General features: G+C 39.9%; 1 protein-coding gene across 2 annotated transcripts in view; it reads right to left on the bottom strand.

Moving 5' to 3' along the window:
- Positions 1-24,461, bottom strand: part of LCOR (ligand dependent nuclear receptor corepressor) — a 58,375-nt gene extending 33,914 nt beyond the window's left edge. For both annotated transcript variants that reach the window (XM_066191078.1, XM_066191079.1), the window contains exons 1-5: positions 24,385-24,461; positions 23,888-23,967; positions 9,872-10,004; positions 5,111-5,398; positions 2,167-2,260 (exon numbers count right to left, since the gene is read on the bottom strand). In XM_066191078.1, the coding sequence (XP_066047175.1) occupies positions 2,167-2,260; positions 5,111-5,348 (332 nt within the window). In that variant the 5' untranslated portion in view covers positions 5,349-5,398; positions 9,872-10,004; positions 23,888-23,967; positions 24,385-24,461. The remainder of the gene's footprint in view (positions 1-2,166; positions 2,261-5,110; positions 5,399-9,871; positions 10,005-23,887; positions 23,968-24,384) is intronic.
- Between the last annotated feature and the right edge of the window lie 901 nt (positions 24,462-25,362).

Below are 25,362 nucleotides of genomic sequence, written 5' to 3'. Positions count from 1 at the left end.
GGCTCTCTTAACAACTAATTGCACATAGACACAGCCCTGAATCTCATTTGATATAAAGCATGGCTAGGAAAAGGAAGATCTAAGCTCCAACTGTCATCCAGATCGAGGGTTAGCAAAAAAAAAAAAAAAAAAAAAAAAAAAAAAAAAAAAAAAAAAAAAAAGAGAGAGAAGCAGTATGTATTTTTACCATTTCCCTTTCATCACAAGTGTTCTTCCTATGAAATTAAGTACTACTGCTGCAGAGAATCACATCTATTTTAATGCTTTGATTGCTTAACCCCCTGTAGTTATTAAGTCACGTTGGTTTCAAAATCCACCTCCAAATTTTTCCATGTTCAGCATACAAATGAACAAAGAGAATCTATTTTAATACTCTGGGACATTATAGTGGTGTAAAGGCCTCTGGCTAAGTCAGCATTACTTAAGGATAGGATACATAGTACTGAACAGCTACATTATTATTTTTAACATCACACTGGGATTACAAAAACTCTTTAGAGAAAAGACATCCACTGAAAGAACCTGGCATGTAACATACGCAGTGCTCGATACACATGCTGTTCACTTCTCTCCAGGATGCAACAAGCCATAGGATGTGCACAACAAAAGTCAACAAGGATTCAGAACAAAATCCAGAGAAATGGATCAAAGTTTGCAGTTCCAGAGAACCCTCTCAGACAAAGTGCATTCTCCACCCCTTCTACAGCATGTATCAGCATCACAGCGTGCACCAGTGATTCTGAACTTAAATAAAGGTCATACTGGCAGCTAATAGAGGATTACACCCAACTTGGTGATGCTAAACAAACTGCAGCCAGCCTCCTATACCACACACCTGTACAAGTAACCACAGGTGCCAGTATGCCGCATCCTCTCTGGACCCACAGGATTAGCAGGACAGTGCCAGATGCTGGCCCTGCCATCCCTGTGTGTTGGACTTTGGCCCTCACTTGATTCACAAACAAGGGAACAAACAGTACAGAGCCTCAGTGGCTTCTGTTGCCTTTCTAGGAAAATAAAGATGAAAATAACCTGTTCAGAATAAAAAGGGAAATGCTGCTGGGGAAGGTTTATGCTAAAGAATTGTAAAAAGTATTAAGACTAAGTTTTAAAGAAGGACTGAAGTATTTTATTAAAAGAAATATTAAACAGAAAAGTAATCTTGAAAGGAGAAATCTGAGATGGTAATATTTTTCTAAAGAGAAATGCAAAAATTCAATCAGCTGTTATCGGTACATGGGATTGGTGGTGGAAGAGGGTTCCTAGTTGAGATTTTCAAGTTTTTCAAAGGTTATCATAAAGCTAAATCCAGCAATTAAATAGCACTTTAAACCATATACTATTTCTGTACTTCAATAAAAAATTATTTGTTCACAGTAGCATCAAGATAAACAACATCCAAACCCCCTCTTAGTCCCAGTCAGCCTCTCCAGAAAAACCCCAAGAGTAAAGGGTTTCTAAATGTATGCAAATAGTAACCATTAGAAATATGAAACCTAAAGATTTTAATTTAACAGGATTTCACACCTTGAACTGATTAAGAGTAAGAGTAGGACACCACATACTTTGTGATTATTTAAAAAAAAAACAACCAACTTGTTCAGTACTACAGAACAATCGCAAATCCAAGGCTACATTTAAAATTTTCTGAACTACCAGACTCCCTGCCTCATGTCCTTTTCTAAGTTGTGGTTTATGCTAGGAAATATTCATGCAGTGATTTAAATCTAACTCAGCATGGTTTATCACCCAAATCATTGTTACCTCTAAAATAAACTTTCCTGTTAGCTAACTTTGCCCTAAGTAAAATGTAGTCTAAATATACTGCAAAGCCTCTAAGACTGTTCATGCATTTAAATGAACTTGCATCTCCATGGAAATCACCTATCACTAAACCCAAGAAACAGGTAATGGAAAGATCTCTGGCTAAGTACCAAATTGGCCAAAATAACAGATATTACAATCTTTAACTGCAGGTTAAACCTGTCTCAGTTGACAACAACTCTTATTTGGCAGGTGGGGTGAAGGTATTTGCCAAAGGTGCAAGTTGAAAACACATTACTCCAAAGGGTTAACACCAAAAGAAAGTTAAAATTAACAGGAGCTAAGCACACATTTTTAGTAAAAAACTCTTTTAAAAGGTCATAGTAAGTTGCTTTCTCTTACCCATTTCCTGAAGTACTGGAGCACCCTGGAGAGTGACTCAGAGAGGTGCTGCCAGCACAAGGACTCTTCTTAGTGGATAAATCAAGCACACCGTCTGTAGAGACAAAAGAATAACTTCAGTGCTTGAAGAAGCAGGATCAGCCATGCTGATCAGCTGAAAAGAGAAGTAGTAAGTCTTCTGAGCTGAAGCCATTTTTAGCACACAACATTTTTTGGTTTATTGTATTTTTAAACAAATAAGGCTTGGAAATTTTTTTGCAATATGGTTTACATGTGACTTCAATACAGTCTTCAGAAATCACAATAAAACTTAACAAAATTAAAAGTGTATCTGTTACAAGAGACATAGCGTAAAAATTACCTACAAGTGACAGTTCTGGATACAACAAAGTCTATCACAGAACTACCTCTCAGTGGTCCAGGACTGAGACAATCTTAAAGATTTGTCAACCTGAGATATTCCCACCTTGAAAGGAGGCTGCAAGACAGTATTCAGATTTTTTTTTAAATCCAAATCTCCTGTAGGAAAATTAACTGAGAATTTCATATTGGAAATTAAATCAACACACATAGAGATGTGAGATTCTTTCTCACATAGCAGCCAGCTTCATCTTCGTTTTTCATGTCTCCAATGGGTCCCTACTGGAAAAGGTGCTGCTTTTCTCCTCTGTTGTGTCGTCTTATTCCCCCTCTTCCATATGCCAGAATGGTTTTCCTGCTAGACAGCTTCCTCCACTTTCACTAATAGCACTTCCTCATGCTCCCCTGCAAACCCTTAAGTAAACACTGCATTTATAGGCACCAGAAAAGGGAGCATATTTCACCAGAAAAGCCTTGCTCCTGCGGCACTGATCAGCTTGAAACCCTTGTCATTTTAGTAAGGGCAACACTGTCACTGAAGCAGCCCAGCCATCTGAAGTTCCTGGAAACTTTCAAAGGAGGAATTTATGAGGCAAAGATAAATGAAACCTGTTGGCAAGGTGAACTCAAGACATATCAGAGCTCCTCACTCATTCCATCTAATCAAGTGAATACCACCCAACACAAGAACAATGTAAGACGGCTTTCAGATTGCCTAAAGTTCTCATTTGACATATGGAGAAAAAAACATGATAAACAGTGAACTAGAATTAACTTACAGAAAGCTGTTCCACCCACTGCATTTGGGAACACACCATAACCCAAACTTAAGCAAGCAGAAAATTAAATTTTCTTTCTGAACAACACTTATGCAGGCATAAGAGGCACAGACTGGATCAAATCTTTCTTTCTTTACAAGAGGCTGGACAGCACAGGCAGCTGCTGGAGGCACTTGTATCCATGCTTCTTCCCTCATAAGGATCAGCATGTCCCAGAAGTCCCTGAGGGGAAGCAGGACCAACCTCATACTCCAGGGAAAAGCTTACAGCTATAGCTGGGTTCCCCTCAACCCACTAGAACAAAATATAGCACAAAGCACCACTAGCAATCTTTCGTGACAGCCTCTGAAATCACTCATTAACAAGTTTGGCAAAATCTCTTTCCAATTACATTAAATGTAAATCGGGGAAAAAATTTACATCAGCAAACAGATTACTGTATAAGTCAATACGCACATGTTCTACTTTCATAACAAGTGTTAAGAACATTATACATTATCTTACAGCTTTTTCCATCACATGGTAGCTAAAGAACAGTTCATGTACATGCTTTTTTCTTCACCATACCATCCTCTCATTAAAAACGAACAAAGCAAAACTGATTCTCTCCGTCTTCCTTTCAGCAAAAAGTTTAACAATGAGAACAGTTTAACATTTATAAACATACATGTAAAACACACTCACAAAATCCATTTACAGTAAAGACAGCTGGGAAAAAATGCCTATCAGCTAACTGTACAGGTCCACATTCCAAGAAAGACACTATTCAACCTCTCACCGCAGTTTGTAACTGAAGTGGAATGACAGCTTTCAGTAAAGCTGTAAGTGCAGTATGTGTCCAGATGTCCAAGCTGCATGTTACCGGACACGTAAAATTAACCTGTTCACAAAAAGCTTCGTAAACCAAATTTAAAAGAATAAAGGGATAACTACTCTTCTGCCCTAGCTAGAAAAGGCTTCCCCCCCCCTCCCCCGGCATCTTTTCCATTTGCAGAGGGACAGCCTACTGTGACAGAATGACTTCAAGCACTAATATTTTTCTGAAGAAGGGTAAAGGGTCTAATTTTAATCAGTACAATACACTTAAGATCCAATAGTTTCAGAAAAGAAAAGTTCATATACTATATCACTCACAGAATTTGCTTTTTTTTAAAAAAAGGCATTTTTGATGGAAAGCAAGGTTTTTAAATTAAAATAAGCTCTGAAACACTGTTACAAGTTATTCAATCTGTGCTCTGCAGAATAAGTCTATTTTTAAGGTAGAAAAGAGACATTTCTTCCAAATGCACAAACCTGGAAGTTTAGTGCAGTTCATGGGTATCATTTTTATAGCCTCCACAAAGCAATTTCTCACAGACTTTTAACAGATACTCTTCTCACACCACAACGAGAAAGAAAATAAATCAGCCTTTCAGTCAGACTGTGCACTAATCTTCAGAGAAGAGACAACATTATGATTTTCATGACCACATGAACTTGTCTTATCAGCAAGCACACAGTCTATTTTGGCAGACTGTTTCTTGCTGCTCCCAGTAGAAACAGCACATTCATCCTCGGAGTCTAGAGCATGTCCAACCCCTTTGCCCTTCTTCAGAAGAATCCCTCCTGTCTATGGGTCTACATTCTTTCAAAAAGTCTTTTCTCTCCCAGCCACATTGAACTAGTCATTATTTTATTGTAAAAACATCTATTGCTTTTCCACTTTACATTTTATGCAAAAGTGCAACCTTCTAATTGTCTGGTTCTGCAACAAGAATGCCATTAATAGATTGCCACAGGATGCAAGACACTGGTAAGAGTCCTACCTTGTTCACTAGGTTCTGACTGAGACTTTCTGACAGTAAGGTCCAGAGGTGAGTCTTGGTCAGCCATGAGCAGTTTGCTGAGTACAGGGTTCTGAGCAGTTGCAGCCGTGGGAGAGGAGGCGACCAGAGATGCTTTCAGCAGGCTTTGGTTCTTTGTGCTATTGGGCTGGCTGGAGTCCTGAGTAGAGCTATTTTTTGAGGTATATTCAGCAGCAAACTGTCGGATCATTCGCTGCATGATCTCACGGGCCACTAGGGGAATATTTGGGTCAGAGACCCTAGGACTGTCTGCAAATATTAGAGATTTCTTTTAAGGAAGCGCTTTAAGTAAAACAGCTTTTATATTAAGTCATTGTTTATTTACGAAAAAAAAAAAAATCCAGGGAAAAAAAAAGGCCAAAGGTAAAATAGTTTCTGTAGAAAATGTAGTCTTTAGTCTTAGAATACCTGAATAAGAACCATTGCTAATTCTGGTACAGCCTTCCCAAAATAACACTTTGCTAAAAGAAATACACAATCTCATGTTTTGTTTTAAAATATATTCAACCATACCTTTAGGAGGTGTGGAAATGGAAAGGAGAGCTAAAGTGCCAAGTAATGGTGCTCATTCAAAAATATTAAACAGGTTATACAGTGGAAGAATTGCTTAACTTACCTGTAGCTACAGAAGGGTAAAATGGTGAATAAAGTTGCAGCAGTCCCCTAAAAGTTTACTGAGAAATAAAGCCCTATAATTCTGATCATTTAAAATTATCCACATGAAGATCAAATGTTCAAGTGTCTTCTATCTATTCCTTTTGATATTTCTACCATTGTAATCAATGCAGGATCAGGAATTACCCAAAGAACTTGCATATACACAAAACCCCAAGATGTGTCACGTGACAAGTGATTCTATTTCTAGAAGAGCTGCTAAAACTAGTACTAACAGATATGAAGTAAAACAAGTAGGCATTCCAATTTATTTATACGAAATAGTGTATAAATAGAAAGGTATCTGGGCATGTGGGCAACCCAAAAATTTATTGAGAAAAAAATCATTGTTTTAGACCAGTACTAATTTGTGATGTAAATCTATAACTCCTAAATCACAAAAGCTAAGTCCTGCCACTTCACTTGAAACACTGTGTTTTCTGGCCAAATCAGTTTTGGCTTTATTAAACAAACAAACAAACAAACAAACCCTCACCCCAAAAACCAAAACAACAACAAACACCAACCACCCACAATACCCCCCAAAAACCCTGAAGTAAAGACAGCCCCATCACTATTCCAGAAATGGCTCAAAAGGTTTGATTTTCTATTACTGAAGAAACATTCAGGAAAAAAAACTGTACAGCAGAAGACCAAATAAATCTTTAAAAGCAGCTCTCAAGAGGGAACAACAGGGAAGTGTTTACTACCTCTTTCAAAAAAATTGCCCAGGTTGAAAGGTAATCGATTGAAATTGAGCTATTAGAAGCATTATCAAAATCTTCTGTAGGACCTTTCAGTGTTAGATTTGCCTTTTGCCACCGTTTTTGTCAAAAGTACATCAATCCAACAAACCAGCTTTATTGTATGTGTAAAAAATGACTGACATGAAGGTTTGAGCAGAGCTGCCCACAAATCAAAGAGCAGCAGTAGCAGCCTGTTTTTTGATGAAATACCATACTGAGCTTTAAATACTTATCAAGCCCGAATTCCTTTCTGTTAAGTGCAGCTTTCTATGCCTAAGATCTTATACAGTCACCATGTACATTCTTACAGTAAATTTCTGTAAATCCCATAAATTTACAGGATGTTTATGTAAACATGTAACCATTTTCTTTAAAACTTCCTGTAGAATTTACTTGTTGTTAAGTGTCAAATATTACAGTTTTAAGAAGTCACCAAAAAATGAGCCAAACTTAAATTTTGGTATATTTATAATCTCCCTTGCTTCCCAAATGGTCCACAAGGACACCAGCCTGGAAAAGCATGGAGGTTTTATTCTGCTGTGGTGGCATTTCTTCTAATTTTCTAATCTCTTCACTATAACCTCCTGAAGGATATAGAAAGGCTCTAGGGAGGCCCAGAGGGAGACAATTTGATGGCATGATCACACAGATCCCAACTGTTTGACATGTGCTTGCAGCATATACAAGTGGGGCTGGCAGGAATGCAGAGCTCTATGGCTCTTGTTTTTTTCTGAAAGAAGATTCAGGCCTTTACTGTGCACCATGTTCATATGTTCATTTAAAAAATGCTTACATCTGAACATATTTACACATTCAGAAATAAAATATTACATATGCCTACAGCCACGCATCCTTGTAATCTGCAACTTCAAGAATCAGCCCAGAATGACAACTTTCTAGTGTTGTTCAAGATAAATGCACTAATTCAGGTCACAAAACTCCATTTTCAAGCAGAAGGGTAGGTACATAGCATATTACAGGCTTCTTAATAGAAAGCCTGAATGCTGAGGATTAAAGCTGTTAAAAAGCAAGTGGAAAATATGTACTGGTGCCCGTCCAGCATCACTGGAAATCAACCAGATATTTATCTTGACTCCACCTGTCCAGGTTTTTTTAAGAAAATAAAACTAAAATTAACTAAAACACAGAAATTCTCAGAGAAGAAAAAATACAGCAAAAAATTACGAGCTATAAATAGTCTAAAGCAGTACCTCTGAGCTTTAAAGCCTTAACAGCTTTTGTATATTTTTGTACTGAAATCTTAAAAGGGCAGTATCCAACAAGTAAGGGTATGATTTCATTAAACCAGAAGAAGGTCCTGTCCTGCCACAAAGTAAATGTAATAGACAACTAAGTACTACCACTCTGCTTTGACTGGAAAAATATGAATATTTGAAGGAAGTATTACTGGGGCAGAGTGCCAGGGACAGAAATTTCAGAGAAAGGACTAAGATTAATGGACAGTAAACATGTTCAAAAAGTTTGCTGATCTTGTTAATTCCCTATTCACATTCAGTACATGAATGTGTGGCCAGTGTTTAGAGAGTATCTGCATTTTCTCTGAACTTCCTGGGCTATAAAATACCCATCTCAAATGTTACTGGCAGTGAGGATGGAAAGAAGAAAACAACTAATTGCTGGCATGAAGCCAGGAGAGCTCAGCATCTCTGAGCAAGGTAGGAATGTCAGAGTTCGGCCATTCTTTGTGTCCTCCTCAGTATGACAGTGCCTTGGGATTTTATGGCACTAGCTTGAGTTAGATTTCAAGAAATCGAAATACAAGCAAGCTTGAAAATCATGCACTAACAATTCAGAACTGACTTCCTGACAGGCTTCTACCCCTCTCCTATTACTCAAGCACAGCTTTGTCCAAGGAAGGAAAACAAAGGTATATTTAAAAAAAAAAAATTCTCAAGGATTCTTAGACATCTTTCATTATCTTTACTATGGATATCCAGCCATGGACAGACTATTACACTCTTCATTAGCACACTGCAATACCTGCCGCTGGGGCCCCAATAAATTTTAAAAAGCGTACTTTCCTAAAAGACACACACACACATATGTCATACATAAAGATTTAAGTTTAGTGGTAAAGGAATGAAGTCTTTAATAAGCAATTTGGAAATTTCTCACCAGAAAAAGCAATATGAAAAAACTTGTATTTTCTCTAGACTTTAGTTTTCTTAAATTCCTTCTGGATTTGAAGATAAATGGGATAAACTCAAAAGCAAAAGGAAACATTAACCTTACAAGAAAAAAGAAAACTTGAAAAGGAAGCCTTGGAATAAAGGCATTATCTGAACTATCAGTAGTAATGCAGTAACTATCCTTCCTACCATCCTGCATGTATTACAAAATGTATAGAGGCATCATAATGTATAGCTTGTATTTATTCATTTGAGTCATAAAAGAAAGGCTAAGATACTGTTATCTGCCTAAAACACCTTTAAATATTTTGGTCACTGGAAGGAAGGGCTGAGGACTGGCTACAGCAATTTCTAATGTGTTAAACTGAAGCCTTGCATTGTCCCCCAGCAGACAGGTTGGAATTACTGATTTGGCAGATTTTCTCACACATGGGTTAGACTGATAAGTACGATATACTTTCATTCAGGATGCATTTGGAAGCAACGTCTGGATTCATGTTTCTCAGATTTGTAGAAAACAGTGAAATGAGCTCTGTGCCTTCCTTAAGAGCACAGTTTAAGCAACAACTCTCCAGAAGGTATTTAGGTGATTTTCTAGCATTAAGCATGTTCTCAGCATATTCTACAGCAATTCTTTAGCTGATTACATTTTGAATTCTTCATTCAACCCCCTTAGCACTATTTCAATACTATTTTGAAATGCAGATTGTTGGGAATAGGGTGGGTAATCATTACCAATAGTGAAAAGACTGATGACCTTTAAGAAAAACTGCATTAGTACATATCCCATCAAAATAAAATAAGTATTTTTTAAAAAACACATTACCCACCTACTACCACCACTGCCACTTGACCTTTCTTCCAAACAGCCTCACCAAAACACTGGTTATGGGGAACAGTTCTGCGGGGTAAGAACTGAATTACCTCTCCAAAAGTAGAAACACCAATGTTCTCATAGAGAGATTTGGTTTAGGGTTAATCAGTCATACTCACTTCCGCTATTGCTACGTTACTTGAGAGTAAATTTTTATCCTTGATAAATATATATAAAAAGATGACTGAAAAACACTGAACATAAAATTTGAACATCAGATCTTTGACACTTACATTGCATGCAAAAAGACCACAAGAGAGACTATCTCCCACATCTTTCTACCCCCATTAAAACCAACCTTTTCTGTAAAAGACTGCATTGAGGAACTCTTCCGCTTGCCTTTCAAAACGAATGATTTTTGCTTGCTCTTGTCTAAGCAGAGCTTCTTGTCCAGCTTCCGAGGCTGGCTCATCCAGACTGACTAAGTGTTCCTGCAAAGACATTTAATATTTGTTAGATCTTCCAGACTCCAAAATTAATAAAGTTCCCTAGGCACTCAATATTTTACAAAATTCAAAACTTTGTAAGGTACTCAGCACAGAGTTGAATCTATTGAAATCAAAACTTGTTTTTTAGGCTACATCAGAACATTGTACTTTATCCTGTTTTCTTGTTGTAAATTGGGCTGGTTTGAAGGTAAACCAGCGGGAGGAATTAACCCCACAGAAATCTCTTGCAAGTGATTTCCAGATGGAGCTACAATTTAATAGGGAAGTTACAATAAAGGCAACAGCACATAAACACTGGCTTAAACTGACTAAGAGTACAACTGGGCACCCTGTTGGTCAGAGTGGTGGTGGCAGTCTGATCAAATGGTGGTTGCAGTCCCATTGAAACAATGGATGGGGACTTGTTAGAGCAGTGGTCCTGTAGAAAGGTCTGGTCCTTATCTGGAGGTCCAGCAGTGGTTCCCCCAAGCCCCCAAACCTCAAGCTCACACACCTTCAAATCCAGGCAGGAATGTTCAGTACCTCCCCCAGGGCAGGGAATTTTACAATGGAATGATGTAACCCTATGAGACATAGGATGTTTTGGGGTGTCCTTGATGGCACATTAGCAGAGATGACCACCCTTAGGCTGGGTGTAACAAAGAGGACACTACACCCAACTCATAGCTGGGGCATGCAGATATTACAAAGGACCCACTGCTAACAGTTCATCAGATGATGATGTAGGTGGTGGCAGAATACATACTTTGGTGACACCTTACATTTTAACCCAAGACGTTTTCCACCCCTTATTTTACACCATCTACATCATTCCCAAATTAATACCCTTCTTTAATTCTACTTTATATATATATACACACATATATACAATGAAACATTACATACAGATCTCACTTAAAATTAGGTCCCACTGAGGTACACAACAGGTTTCCCCATCTTTCTGCATTATCCACCAAGACTAACCAGATCCTTGAGCAATAACAATCCCATGGATGGATTTGCCTTTGCCTGAGGTGGGATTAATCCAAACTATCTTTCCTGACATACCTTTCATGTGTACCACAAAGACTTTATCTCCACCTACAGTCTGCAAGGGTTCTGACTGGGCAGGACCAGCTCAATTGATGGAGCTTCGCATGTTGACCAACCAGGTGGCCTTTGCTAAATGCAGCTCCCAGTTTTCAAAGATCCCTCCGCCCAATGCCTTCAGGGTAGTTTTTAGCAGTCCATTGCACCATTCAACTTTCCCAGCAGTGGGTTCATGATAAGGAATATGGTACACCCAGTCAATGCCATGTTCCCTAGCCCAGGGGTTTATAGGGTTGTTCTTGAAACGAGCCCTGCTGTCAGACTCAGTTCTTTCAGGGGTGCCATGTCTCCACAGGACTTGCTTTTCCAGGCCCAAAATCGTGTTCGAGGCAGTGGCATGAGGCACAGGGTAAGTCTCCAGACATCCAGCGATTGCTCCTTCCATGGTCAGCACATAGCACTTGCCTTGGTGGGTTTGGGGAAGGGTGATGTAGTCAATTTGCCATGCTTCCCCATACCCATATTTTGACCACTGTCCACCATACCATAAAGGCTTCATCCGCTTGGCCTGCTTGATTGCAGCACACGTCTCACAGTTATGGACGACCTGTGAGATACTGTCCATGTTTAAGTCCACCCCACGGTCACAGGCCCATAAGTATGTCCCATCTCTTCCCTGAAGACTAGAGGCATCGAGGGCCTAACAAACTAGAAGTAATTTTCCTTTGTGCTACCAGTCCAGATACTTTAGTGTCTCCACCTGAGATACTTTAATCTTGGCAGCTCAATCCACCAGCTTGTTTTTACTTCATTAGCCTGACTTTTGGGTACACATACATTGACATGATGGACCTTCACAGTCAGCTTCTCTACCCAGACAGCAATGTCTTGCCAGATCTCAGCAGCCCAGATGGGTTTCCCTCTGTGCTGCCATTTGGTCTTTCTCCACTGATCCAGTCATCCTCACAGAGCATTAGCTACCATACACAAGTCAGTGTAGAGATAGTGTCTCGGCCACTTCTCTCATTCAGCAATAGTCAAAACCAGCTGGGTGGCTTTAACCTCTGCCAGTTGACTCCATGTGCCTTGTCCTGAAGCAGCTTCTGCAGCTGTCTGTGTGGGGGTCCTTAGAGCAGCTTTCCATTTCTGCTTTGTTCCTACAATTTGACAAGAACCATTGGTGAAGAGCGTGTTATCGCTTTTCCTTCTCTGGTAGCTGGTTAGGTGGTGGGGCCTCCTCAGCATGTGTCACCTGCTCCTCTTCTTCTTCAGAACATAGTCCAAAATTCTCACCTTCAGGCCAGTTTGTTATGATTTCCAGAATCCCAGGGTGATTAGGATTTCCTATCTAGGCTCGCTGTGCGATCAGTGCAATCCAGTTGCACCACATGGCATCAGTGGCATGATGAGTAGAAGGAAACTTCCCTGTGAACACCCAGCCCAGCACTGGTAGTCAGGGTAACAGAAGCAGCTGTGCTACAGTGCCAATCACTTCTGAGGTGGCTTGAACCTCTTTGTAGGCTGCAAGAATCTCTTTCTCAGTTGGGATATAGCTGGCCTCAGATCCTTTGTATCCCTGACTGCAGAACCCCAACGGTCATCCTCAGGTCTCCCCAGGTCTCTGCCAGAGGCTCCAGGAAGGACCATTCTCTCCGGCCACAGTGCAGAGCACATTTTTTCCATCCTGCCCTGTTCTCACTGGCCAAAGGGCTACTGCATGGACAAACCCTGTTTAATTTGTTCAAAAGTTTGTTGTTCAGGGCTCCACTGGCAATAATTTTTCTTCTGTGTCATGAGATCGAGGGGGCTTACAATAGTACTGTATTCTGGGATATGCATCCTCCAAACACCCACAGCACCTAGGAAGGCCTGTGTTTGTTTCTTGTTGGTTGGTGGAGACACAGCTGTCATTTTGTTAATCAGTTCCACTGAAATCTGGCAATGTCCATCTTGCCACTTTACTCCTAGAAACTGAATTTCTTGACCAGGTCCCTTAGCCTTACTTCGTTTAATGACAAACTTTCAGGAGAATCTGGATTATCTCTCCTTTCTCAGGGACTTCCCCAGCTGTGTTACCCCATATGATGATGTCATCGATGTACTGCAGATGCTCTGGAGCCTTACCCTTTTCCAGTGCAGTCTGGATCAGTTCATGGCAGATGGTGGAACTCTGCTTCCCCCCCTGGAGTCGATTCCAAGTATATTCCACTTCCCTCCAGGTGAAGGCAAACTGGGGCTTGCATTCTGCTGCCAAAGGAACAGAGAAAAATCACTGGCAACATCAATGGTCCCATGCCACTTTGCTGCCTTGGACTTTAGCTTGTACTGAAACTCTAGCACGTCTGGAACAGAAGCACTCAGTGGTGGCATGATTTAGTTCAGGCCACAGTAATCCACCATCAGACTCCATTCTCCACTGGACTTACACACTAGCCCTATAGGGCTGTTAACGGGTGAACAAGTCTTGCTGATCCCCCCTTGGAACTGGTGGGCTATCCAGTTCATAAATCATCTTATGGACAGGAATCGGAATCTTGGGCCAGTGCAGTATTGCCAACAGTGCACTGTTGCTGTGGTGATTGGTACCTGTTGTTCTTCAACTCTTAGCAGTGCCACAACAGAGGGGTTGTCTGAGAGACCAGGCAGGGTATTCAGTTATCTGATTTCCTCTGTCTCTAGAGCAGCTATCCTAAGAGCCCAGCGATGTCCATTTGGGTCATGAGATAGTCTATGCCAAGGATGCACAGGCCTCTGGAGCAGTCACGATGGGGTGTTTCTGCCACTCCTTCCCAGTCAAGCTCACTTCAGTGTCCAATACAGCCAGCTGCTGAGATGACCCTGTCACCTCAGAAATGGAAATGGATTCCACTGCCACATACCTTGATGACATCAGGGTACACTGAGTGCTGGTGCCAACCAAAGCCATAAACCTTTGTGGGTCAGACAATCCAGGCCATCGGATCCACACAGTCCAATAGATCCGACTGTCCCTTTCCTCTACCTGGCTAGAGGCAGGGCTCCTCTAATCCCAGTCATGGTACACATTGCTCTCCTCCTTCTAAATATAACCTTGAGGTCTGTTCAAGAGGATCGGTCATATCATCATTGCTTTACCACCTGGAGTCTTGTCTATGAGAGACCAGAGCAGCGTTGATCCTAGATGAGGTCCCTGCAGTTGCTGTTTCTCCTTCCAGTTAATGTACCTGGGTGGCTAAGGAAGAGGTGGGTTTTCTATCCCACTTCTTCATGTCTTCTCCGTGGTCCTTTTCCTAGGGTGACTTTATGATGCTTGTATCCCCAACCGTGTGTCCTGTTTATCTTGGATATTGTGTTCTGTACCTTTCAGACTGGTTCTGAGAGCGAAGCAGGGAGAAGAAGCGTGGAGTTTGTTTTGAGAAACTGCTCTTGCTTCTATGCATTCTTCTCCTGGAGTGTGCTTGTCTGAAGCATGGACAGACAGTGGGACAGAGATCTCCTGTGCTTTTAGGTAGTTTAGCTAGCTGAGGCAGAGAAATTCTCTGGACGGTCTTTTCTTCTTTTTCTTGGGACTGTTTAAACCTGCTCTGGACTGAAAAACCCAGAAGAGCACTGGGAGTTGTACCTGCAGCCCACCAGGGCCCAGGATGGCATCTTCCAGCAGCACCGAACGGACTGGGACTGATAAGAGACTGAGAGAGCCGAGCCACACCCACAGCAAGAACTTTCTCAATTTGCCATCTCACTTCACAACAAGAGGTTTTATTGTTTCATACAATTCATTTTTTGTGGTTGTGGGCACTTTGTTAAATGAATCGTTTTTTCCACTTTCCTCTAAGGAGTTTTTTTCCCGGACCAACTGGGGGAGGGGCCATTTGGATTTGCTTCTCCAGAAGAACCCCATTTGGAGGTTTCCTCCCAAATTTGCCCTAAACCTCCTGAAGTAGAAACCAGAGGTTACCTCATGGAGTGTATCCTCTTTCCTTGGCTGGGGACACCTGGTCCTAATGGCAGAGACTCTTCTTGGTTCTGGCGAGATGTGGTAAATTCCTTCTTTAAGCTCCTTTCTCAGCTTCTGGTGGCCCTCTTCAATTTTCTCTTCCAAGCTCCAGATGCGCTCAGCCAGCTTTGTTTCCAGAGACGAGACATGGGTGCATAACAGAGCAGTGACAGCATACTTGTAAATTCTTAGTTTGTTGACCAACGCGCCCTCCTTGTCCTCTCCTTCCTTCCATTGCAGTGTTGCTGAGTAGTGGGAGTATATTTCTGGTCCAAGCCGTGCGAATTTCAACCACATCTGTGATGTGCACTGGAGACCGTCTGGGCTCTTAGGGAATCTTTCATCTTCCAAAAAAATTATCTCCAGTACAGCCAATTCCCTTAGGCATTGATACCTTGTTCCATTGTGCTCCATATTCCTTGTTGCACATGGACATCCTCTTTACAAAGAAAGGTATCTATTCCTTATACTTCCCAGTAGCCACTGCCAGAGGCTGAGAGTGTCCGGGGTTTCCCTGATCCCCTGATCAATGACCACATCCTGGGACAGCGATCCCAGCTGCCCCAGCCTCACATCCTTTCAGAATGGTGTCATTAGCTGCAGCATCCCAGTGCAGAGCAGCCAGGTCAGAATGGACTTGTTTACCTGGCGGGCACACTCCCTCCACAGCTCAAGCAGCTTATCCAGGGATAGAGACTGAATGATCATCTCTGGCCCTGTCTCTTCCATGGGGCATGAAGGTCCTGCTGCCTCCTCATCAGTCACTATGCAGATTAAATTGCTTTTCAATTTTCTTTTATGAAGAGGGGTAACTGCTACTGACATAGGCTGTCATGGCTCAGTGACAGTTTGTGTGGACACGGTGCATGCTGATCTGCTTCTTTCCTCCTCCTTCTCTTGAATATGCTGGACCACACCAAGCTTGGTTCTGACTCCAAGCATGCTATACACAGCACAGGCCATACAGAGAAGACAAAGCAAAACTAACAAGGAGATTATGCTGTCCTTGACATCCAGACAGAACTCAATATTCTCAAAAACTGCTGTGTTGGGCCTGAAAGCTAGAAGAAACCATTCTCTACTCTTCTCCGCATTGGTTGGGTGTGATTATTAACAAGGTCCCAGAGGCAGCAGCCCAGACCAGGACAGGTGAACAAAAGAGTTTCACTGCCTCTGATGTTACCATGCAATAGACATAAACTAACAAAGCAATTTTCATACCATTCCCTGGTCTCCAAAGGAGCATCATAACTGGCAAATAGTTCCCCATGTGCAGAAAAATATAGAGAACAAGGTACAACATCTATGCAAACATGTCAAGCATCATAGGCAGTTTCTGTTACACAATGCAAAACTGCAATTCTGGCTTCTCGCAGGATGCCGCACATTGGGTGCCAAAATATGTGCTGGTTTGAAGGTAAACCAGCGGGAGGAATTAACCCCACAGAAATCTCTTGCAAGTGATTTCCAGATGGAGCTACAATTTAATAGGGAAGTTACAATAAAGGCAACAGCACATAAACACTGGCTTAAACTGACTAAGAGTACAACTGGGCACCCTGTTGGTCAGAGTGGTGGTGGCAGTCTGATCAAATGGTGGTTGCAGTCCCATTGAAACAATGGATGGGGACTTGTTAGAGCAGTGGTCCTGTAGAAAGGTCTGGTCCTTATCTGGAGGTCCAGCAGTGGTTCCCCCAAGCCCCCAAACCTCAAGCTCACACACCTTCAAATCCAGGCAGGAATGTTCAGTACCTCCCCCAGGGCAGGGAATTTTACAATGGAATGATGTAACCCTATGAGACATAGGATGTTTTGGGGTGTCCTTGATGGCACATTAGCAGAGATGACCACCCTTAGGCTGGGTGTAACAAAGAGGACACTACACCCAACTCATAGCTGGGGTATGCAGATGTTACAAAGGACCCACCGCTAACAGTTCATCAGAAGATGATGTAGGTGGTGGTAGAAAAGATACTTTGGCAACACCTTATACTGTAACCCAAGACATAAAAGCAGCAGAAGCCTGTAAGTTTTGCCAACAATACAGAAAATAAGAGTCCATTATAAAGAAGAAAACTTAGATATTTTACAGCATTTGGCTGCAAATCTCATATCTAGCACTTGTTCTTTGGCTATTATTTTTAGATCCAAGAAATAATTGTTGAAGGCAAAACATACACAGTTCTCCTTACTCTACACATCCTACATGCAAACTGAGCAAAAAATGACCAAGCATTATCAACAAGCAGGACCTTTTGGGAAGAGGCTCAGTAACAACTACATTTAAGTGAAATATATTTAAAATATATTTATAATATATTTTAGTTAGGTTACAACACCTACAATGAAATAAAATCCATTCTCACAATTTGAAGCAGCTGAGTAATCTCAAGAATATATTCAAACTAGGATAATTAAGCACGTGAGATGCCAGGATACATCATTCATTTTAAATACATTCAAGAAACTAGAAGACAAGGTTACAAAAATACAAAATCTAAATGCTTATGCTCCACCCCCAGATGCACACACCTTTGCTCCTTTCTTTCAGTTTAATGCCTTGCTCCTGCTCAGGAGAAAAATCTCTTTACTGGCCTTCTCCTTCCACTTTCACTTTAAACTATATTAAAGATACGATTCAGTGGAAACAGAGTCCAGTAGCACCCTACCTCACTATAAACGAATGCATTTTATGCTATTCATATAAAGGCAACGTAAGAACAGTACAATTTAATCTAGTGAAACTAACTAAAGCTTTACATTTGTTACATAGAGAAGGAACGAAGAAAAAGGGATCAGCCAGAAGAAAAAAATTCTATGTGGCTGATGCTAGTGAACAGCTCAGTAAAGGATCTCTTGATCTGTATTCAGGAGAGGAGAGGAATAATAGCAAGAAAATGGCAATGCTTAGTTTTTACCCCCCAAACTAAGGAGCATCTCCTTACATGTATGGTTCTTATCAGTGTCCATGCTAAGACATCAAAACGTAAAGAAATACAATTATGTAAAAGTCAGATTTAGCCTTGCTCTTGGGGAAAAAAAAGAAGTCTTCAGGAATCTTCAGTACACCACTGACTGCATGAGACAAAATATACTGGAAATAGTTCTGCTTACTGCACTTTCTAATTGGTTTCTTATCCATTGTACCTTAATTATTCTAGGAATCTGAAGGTTTTTTCACTCCAGAAGGAAAATTCAAGCTTCCACACCAAATATTTGATTGTGATTGCTATTCAACTTCCAAAAGTGAGGTGCTTCTTTTTGATTTGGAAGTGTCTGGTTGGTTGGTTTCTGTTGGGTTTTTTATTTGTTTGTTTGTTTTGGTTGTTTTTCAGTTAGGGTGGGAAGTTGTTGATTTTTTAGGTTGCTTTTTTTTTTTTTACATTTGCCAGCATTTCTTCCCAATAACCATTATTTAGAACGACTAATTTCATGTTTACCCACTCACTTCACAGTCCTAAATCACATCAAAGTTTTCAGTAGCAATATGCAGGTAGCAGGAAGAAGAAAAACTCAATAATATCTAGAGAGCATTTTCATTGGGCATTTTTTCAGGGTATTTATATTCAGTTACTTTTATTTATTATTTATAACACAGGATTCTTTCTATTCTCTTTGTGCTTCTCTTCAGGTGGGAAGCACACCCCAGAGCACACCTGGAATCCACCAGTGAACATGCAGTATCACTATATAGAACAATACACCTTCAGAGAAAGATACCTGGAGTGGTTTGCACATGCTCCCTGAGGGCTAAGGCTCTTTTTGTATGTTAAGATAAACAGTATAATGATGCAATTAAGTCAAAGAGCCTTAGAAATACAGAGCTGAGGTTTTAAAAATGCAAGGTCAATGTATGACCTTGCAAGACCACCTAATCCTAGGCAGCCCGGCCTCGTCAGCACAAGTGCTGGATGCTCACTGAGAGCCTCCTTGTAGGAAATGTTGATACAGCAATTCCAAATGCTAAACTGCTGACATGAAGAGAGCTGTATGATGCAGGCTGTTGTTCTGTAGATGTGCAAATGGCAGTTTCATGTTTAAGCCACAGCACACACAGAGATGGAATGGAAAGAGCCCACAAGCTAGAACAGGATGAGATAATTCCTTTCCATCTTCAGGGAGAAAAAGGAGGGAGGCTGCCCACAGACCACCCATGGCTCACTGGTCAACCCATCGACCCCAAGGATAAAATCCAGCCTCTCACCCTATCTCATGGCAAAATCAGGAACACTGAGTAAGAAAGGAATGTTTCAATATCCCCAGGTTGTCTTCTCCAATGCTTTTTTTTCCTTAAGACTGCAGAGTCTTTTTAATTCATAGCCATCACAAAGGAGAACAATTTTCTGTAGACAAGTTTTAAGGGCACCAGAGACTCCTTTCCTTCTACCTGCAAGAAAGTATTGCTCTTGTTGCCTTCATTTCAGTGCTGTTCAGTTTGTTTACATGCCTCAAAATGCTACAGTCATTTGAGGCTACACCAGCATTTAGGTTTTCTTCTCCAGGTATTAATACAAATTCTTATCTTGAAACAGTCCCCAAAGTAATTTACTACTTTTACAATCCTATCACTTTTAAGACATCTCTAACCTGTGACTTGACAAAACAGGTCTGTCTGTCCTTTTTTCCAAATGTATCAAGACAATTTTCAATTCTGAGCATAACCTTTAAAGCATCTACAACTGCTCCCAGTTTAGTATTAATAAAAATTCAGATGGTTTAATCAGTTTTAAGATGTCACTCACTTACTGAACATTTATATTTTTATAGTAAGATGACTGATGTCATATTTATCAAATCCAAAACAACTTGACTGATCCATAGCTGTTGACTACCATTTATTATCTATAGCAGGGGGAGAAGAAATCTATCAGTGGAATATAAACGCAAGCATATTGTGGTGTGGAACCACAGTATGCTTACATTAACACTGATGCACAAGCAAAGCTGCAACCCTGCATTATTACTAAACACATCTGGAGATTATCACAACCAACCTTTTCAAGTTTTAGCCTCCAATCGAATTACTTTAAAATAACACAATACAATATTGACAGTCTAAACACTTGAGTTTTTTTAAGTGGTGAAATCCATTCAAAATGTTTTAGAGCTTATTCCAGCATACTTAGGGATCTCTGTACACAGTTTAAACACATCCTAAAGCCATCAAAAATTATAAGAGTTCTGTAACTTCAACTCATTTTCAGGTATTTCCTTTGCCATCTTCAATTATTCTACAAGTTAATGCTTTAGATGAGTGATAACTTTGCTTCAGAATTATCCACATTTATCACAGTTTATATCTTGTTGCTTATGTTCCTCGATAGTCAAAGGCCACCAGATTTGCACAAAATAATTACAAGCTTTTAAAAATACCCGAATCATATTACAGTAATTTTGAATTTTAAAATAGTTTTTTCAAATGCTGTACCTTACCACACCTCTTCACAAATGAAAGAATTGTGGGAAGTCCTTTCACTGAAACCCAGGTATTTTAGAGAACTCTGCACATCAGAATCAATCTTCTGGCATCAACAGCCCACGAATCCATAAAATGCTCCCAAAAGTCATTTTGTCTCTTGCTATTTTTGTAGCTTAAATATATCTATAAAATAATTAATGTGCTTAGGAGTACTATGCTTCTAGTTCTGCTCTCACCAACTAATGAGATTAGTTGTGTGTCCGTGTATGTGTGTGTGTTCCTTTTCTCTCTTAATACACATGAATGCTTTATGTCACTATAAACAATAGTGTTTTCCATATAAATATACTCAACTGAATACTCTTTAAGGATTCATTTCCCAGTATCTCCTTTCTTCTGGCCTTTCTTAAACTAGGTTTGAGCTCCAACTATGAGCAAATGACACTAGAGACTAACTACTTCATTTGACACAAACATCCTACTTGGAGCCAAAGATCTCTTCTGTAATGATAGCTCAGTCAGATTACTTAACAAACCACATGGAAAAATTAGGAATCATAATGAGAGAGAGAGAAGGCTAGTACACTTCAAGTTCAAACCCTCTGAATTGATGGGTCTGTGCTGTACCACAACCTTTTAGAAGGAAAAGTCATACAGACCACAAGCAATAGAGAATAACCACAACTGGAGATTATCCAAATGTGAATTTGTCAGATTTGGTCCCATAGAACCCAATCTTTCTCTCATCACATGTAGGCAGCCAGAGCTGATACCTAGTTTTTTTTTGTCTTTCAAAGTATCCTGTCCATTTCTGCACACAGGCACCAATGTTAATAACCTGGCAGCAGCACCTCAGGTAACCAGTTATTCTCCTATCACACCATACAGAAACAACTGTGTATTCTGCATTCTGTGATGAAAAGAAAAAAATCCAGTTTCCAAAAGTTCTACATTACTGCACATAACCCTTTGGATTTGGGAAAAAAAGTATGTCTGGGAAGATGCTGGCTCTCTACTTTGTATTTTATTACCTCTTTCAAATGAAGACACTTAAGTCCATTTCTCTATCAAAACCTGTCTTGTATTTTGACTGCCAAAATGCAGGTATTTGTTCAGTATTTGCAATGAGAACTACTGCTCCAAATAAATTTACCTTTTTAGAATACTTCAGCAGATGGTTTTCCATCCTTTGAAGAAGTCATGCAATTGAACCTGACTGCCTGTGAAACCAGGAACAACTATCACCGAAAGAGTGGGAGAGCTAATGTAGATTTTTACCCTTTAAGCAGCTCTGCCAATAAACTAATACTGGCCTACAATTGTGATCCTACAGTCCAGAACTCATTTTTACTTAGGCACAACTACTGGTCTCCTAAGTTACAGGTAATTCTTACAGGAAAATGAAATTCAGAAAGAAACCCTGAAAATATTGACAAGTTTTCAACTTGTTACACTAGGTACCTACGTATCACTTACAGGTGAAAATCAAGTGCATTGATTAATTATTCAGCTAATCCAAAAGGAGGTATTGGTAATTATGTACTCAAAAAAACCCCTAAAAACAGGCCAGCCACAGTCACATGCTATCGTAAAACATGGCTTGTGGCTATCCTGCACCCAGCTACAGAATCAATTACACACCTTTTCAGTCTGTAATTCAGCACTATACAAGCACCAACCCAAACCATCCCACCCTGCCCAGTTCTTTTCCAAACAAGCTGAGAGGATGCACATGAACAGCCTGTGACTCCCTAAAGAGTTAAAGATCAGTCCAGATGTTCAACGGAAGAGACATCAAGTAAACTAGTACCATTCTTAATTTAGTTGAATAAATTAGCTGAAGACTGTCCATTATTTAGCTAAATACCAAATTAAGTCACAAACCTTTTTCTAACAATTTGGTTTCTGATATTATAATTCCAATTAAGACGTTGTCAAATTCACACTATTTGAAGGCTCTTGTGAAAAAATCATATTTAACTGTGTACTGCAAGCTAATGACATCAGTGCCAGCAGGGCAGCAATCTGCTGCACCCACAGGGGAAAGGACGCACTCCTATCCTACCATTTCTCAGATGACACACAAAAAACCCCAGACCTGAAAGGAGACATATTATTCCCTCAAAAACAAAAAGAACAAAAAAATACAAATCAAAAAGCCAAAATACCCAAACCCAACAGAATTGACAGAGAGGCTGGAGTGCTGTCAGACTGCCTTTTTGAATACCTACCCATACACTGTAACACTGGCCCACACTACGACCAGTCTCTCACTCACCACAAAATTAATTTCTGAATCTATTCAATAGCTTAACTAGAGCTGTGCTTAACACTGGATTTTGTCTTTTTATGAGACGAGGTAAGAAAAAAGACAGAACTCCTTACACAAGAAGCAAACACGTTACCTGCTGTCAGTCCCTATGAAATAACTATGACTTATATCTGTTCTAAATGCAAGTATTTCTAAACCTCCTCCTATGCTTTAAAAAAAAACTGTAATACAAAACCAGACATGAACTGGCAGCATGGCAAGTATCAGTGTCAACAAGGTACTTCCTTTATGGACAAGCCATGCAGCTACATGTTAGCCGCTGCAGAGGAAAGAGTGCTTTTGTTTCGTTCCTAAGTTGATAGAGATCCATTCTGGTGTTGTTTTACATTGTGCAGAAGCAGCAGTAGTTACAAATTCCAGTAAATGAAGTTTGGCCAAGACAGATGATCCTTCCTTCCTATGTTATAAAACAATCACAATTTCAACATGTGGGCTGGAAAACAATTGGTATAGCACCATAGCTTTTGTTTTATATACAACTATCATCTCCTTAAGAAAATAAACTGCAAGTTTGTTGTGTTGGCAAACCTGACTTGTCCATGTTTAGGTTCTGACTTCATTATGAACATGCACAGTACAAAATCAATCATGTACAAGAGCACCTTAATAAAAGGATATGGCCCACAGGGAAGGAGATTCCAAGATACAGAACAAGATTCTAGATTGTTAAAATGGACCACATTGCCATACTGAAGATAAACCCATCATCTGACTGTAGTAAACACACACAAGCCACAGACTGGCTCCCTTGGGGAGAGTTTCATGATTCCCAATAAGATCTCTTACAAAGAACTCAAGAAAACCCAAAACAATAAAGAACACCAAACAGAAAGAGCTAATGCACAGGGAAAAAAAAAGAAAAAAAAAAGAAAAAAAAAAAAAAAGGAAAGAAAACCACCACCTGCATTACATACTACAAAGAAAAGGTTGCAGAGAGAGAGGCAAGTCTGTTCATTAACTTGTATATTTTAATTCAGAAAACCTTTTTCCAAAGGAGGGAAAAAGGGTAGGAGGTGGCAGATTTTCCATATTCAGTTAACTAGCAGCAGCAAACTCCCTCCTTTTGTCCCTCCCCTACAACTACTAGCTTCACACATCTGCATTGTTACCTTCACTTTTTCTCTTCTCAGGCAGCAGAAAAGACAATTTTCATCAAAAGACCAATCAGAAACACCTTCAGGCTCACAGTCTGTAAATCAGAAGAATAGCAAATTACTTCATATTCATAAACCATGACACAACTGGAGCCAAAAGAGAAATGCTGAATTAAATACCTGTTTCACAACATTCTTGCCTGCATTCTGAGGATTCAGGCTTCATTTCGGCCATTTTTCTAAATCCCCAGATTACCAAACTATATACATTTTATCTATGCACAACAAATCTGTTTTTCTGAGCTCTGCAAAATACACTCCCAGCTACATAAAGATGAACGCACACTCATTAGTAATTTTAGCCAATATGAAACTAACTGTGAGCACTGCCTGGGGGAGGGGGGAAAAAAAAGCACAAATCACCACGGTAACACACATTTTCTAGAGGCAGTGCTGAGGCTGCTTCTGTCATTAGAAATGCAGAACAAGACACAAACATAGAGATTGAATACCTTTAAACAAACTGAGATCTTTTAATAATCCAGGTCCAAACAGGCCTTCTAGAATACTTTCAAACCCTAAAAGCAAATAAAAGAATTGTTAGCTTTCTAGATTAGTACGTCACTACAATATTCACAATAGCAGTTCTATATTTATCTGTTCCAAGAACAGAGCTCAACATGTTTTCTCCAAGTATTACAAGATACACGGGTCAATTGTGATGACTGAACTACTGATAAATCATAGCAGAATCTAGAGTCCACTGACTCCTGTACTTTTCTAAATAGCTTGGTTAAAAACAAAGAACATTACAACATTGAAATAAACCATTTTGAAAAGAGCATAGGAAGCTGCAGGTTCTACAACATGACTGAGTAATTTCTACACAAAAAAATACTCTCATTTAAGCTCCGAACTGAAAGAAGGTACATTTTCCCAATTAAAAAAATACATTCTTCCATCTCAGTGGCATTCAGTTACTTTTCTGAATTTCAGTAAGCATTAGAATCAGTGTTTCCTGAAGAGTTGCAGTTTTGAGGAGAGAAAATTAAAAGGAGAGGGATACGGGGTTGCCATATCACTAAGGAATGAAATCTCAACCATAGATCTGCATCCAAGACACACACAGTCTGATTTACTTCAATGCCACGATTTATACCTCACTTAAAATAAATCTAATCAATTTGAGTTTATTCCAAAAGAGGGAAAACGTGCACCAAAATTACTGCCATTATTTGGAAAAGTTAAATCAATATTACGCTAACCCCCTGCTGGCAGTAAAAAATCTAGAGAGCTATTAACTACCCAGTACTGTGAGAAGATTAGCAGAGTGAGTATGAAAAATACAAAGATTATTTTAAGGGTGACAGACAAATTCCACCTTATAAAAATGTATAAAAATGGAATGATAGAAAAATTCAAGACCATAGCTTGCTATATTGCCTGCCCTTCCCTCCCCCATCCAATACTTTTGCTTAGTAGGTTTAAGA

The sequence above is a fragment of the Chamaea fasciata genome, unplaced genomic scaffold (assembly GCF_029207755.1).
Source record: "Chamaea fasciata isolate MVZ Bird 193981 ecotype frontalis unplaced genomic scaffold, bChaFas1.0.hap1 SCAF_9, whole genome shotgun sequence".
NCBI lineage: Eukaryota > Metazoa > Chordata > Aves > Passeriformes > Sylviidae > Chamaea > Chamaea fasciata.
The sequence above is the reverse complement of the archived record's forward strand: the minus strand, read 5'-3'. Positions and strand labels throughout refer to the sequence as shown.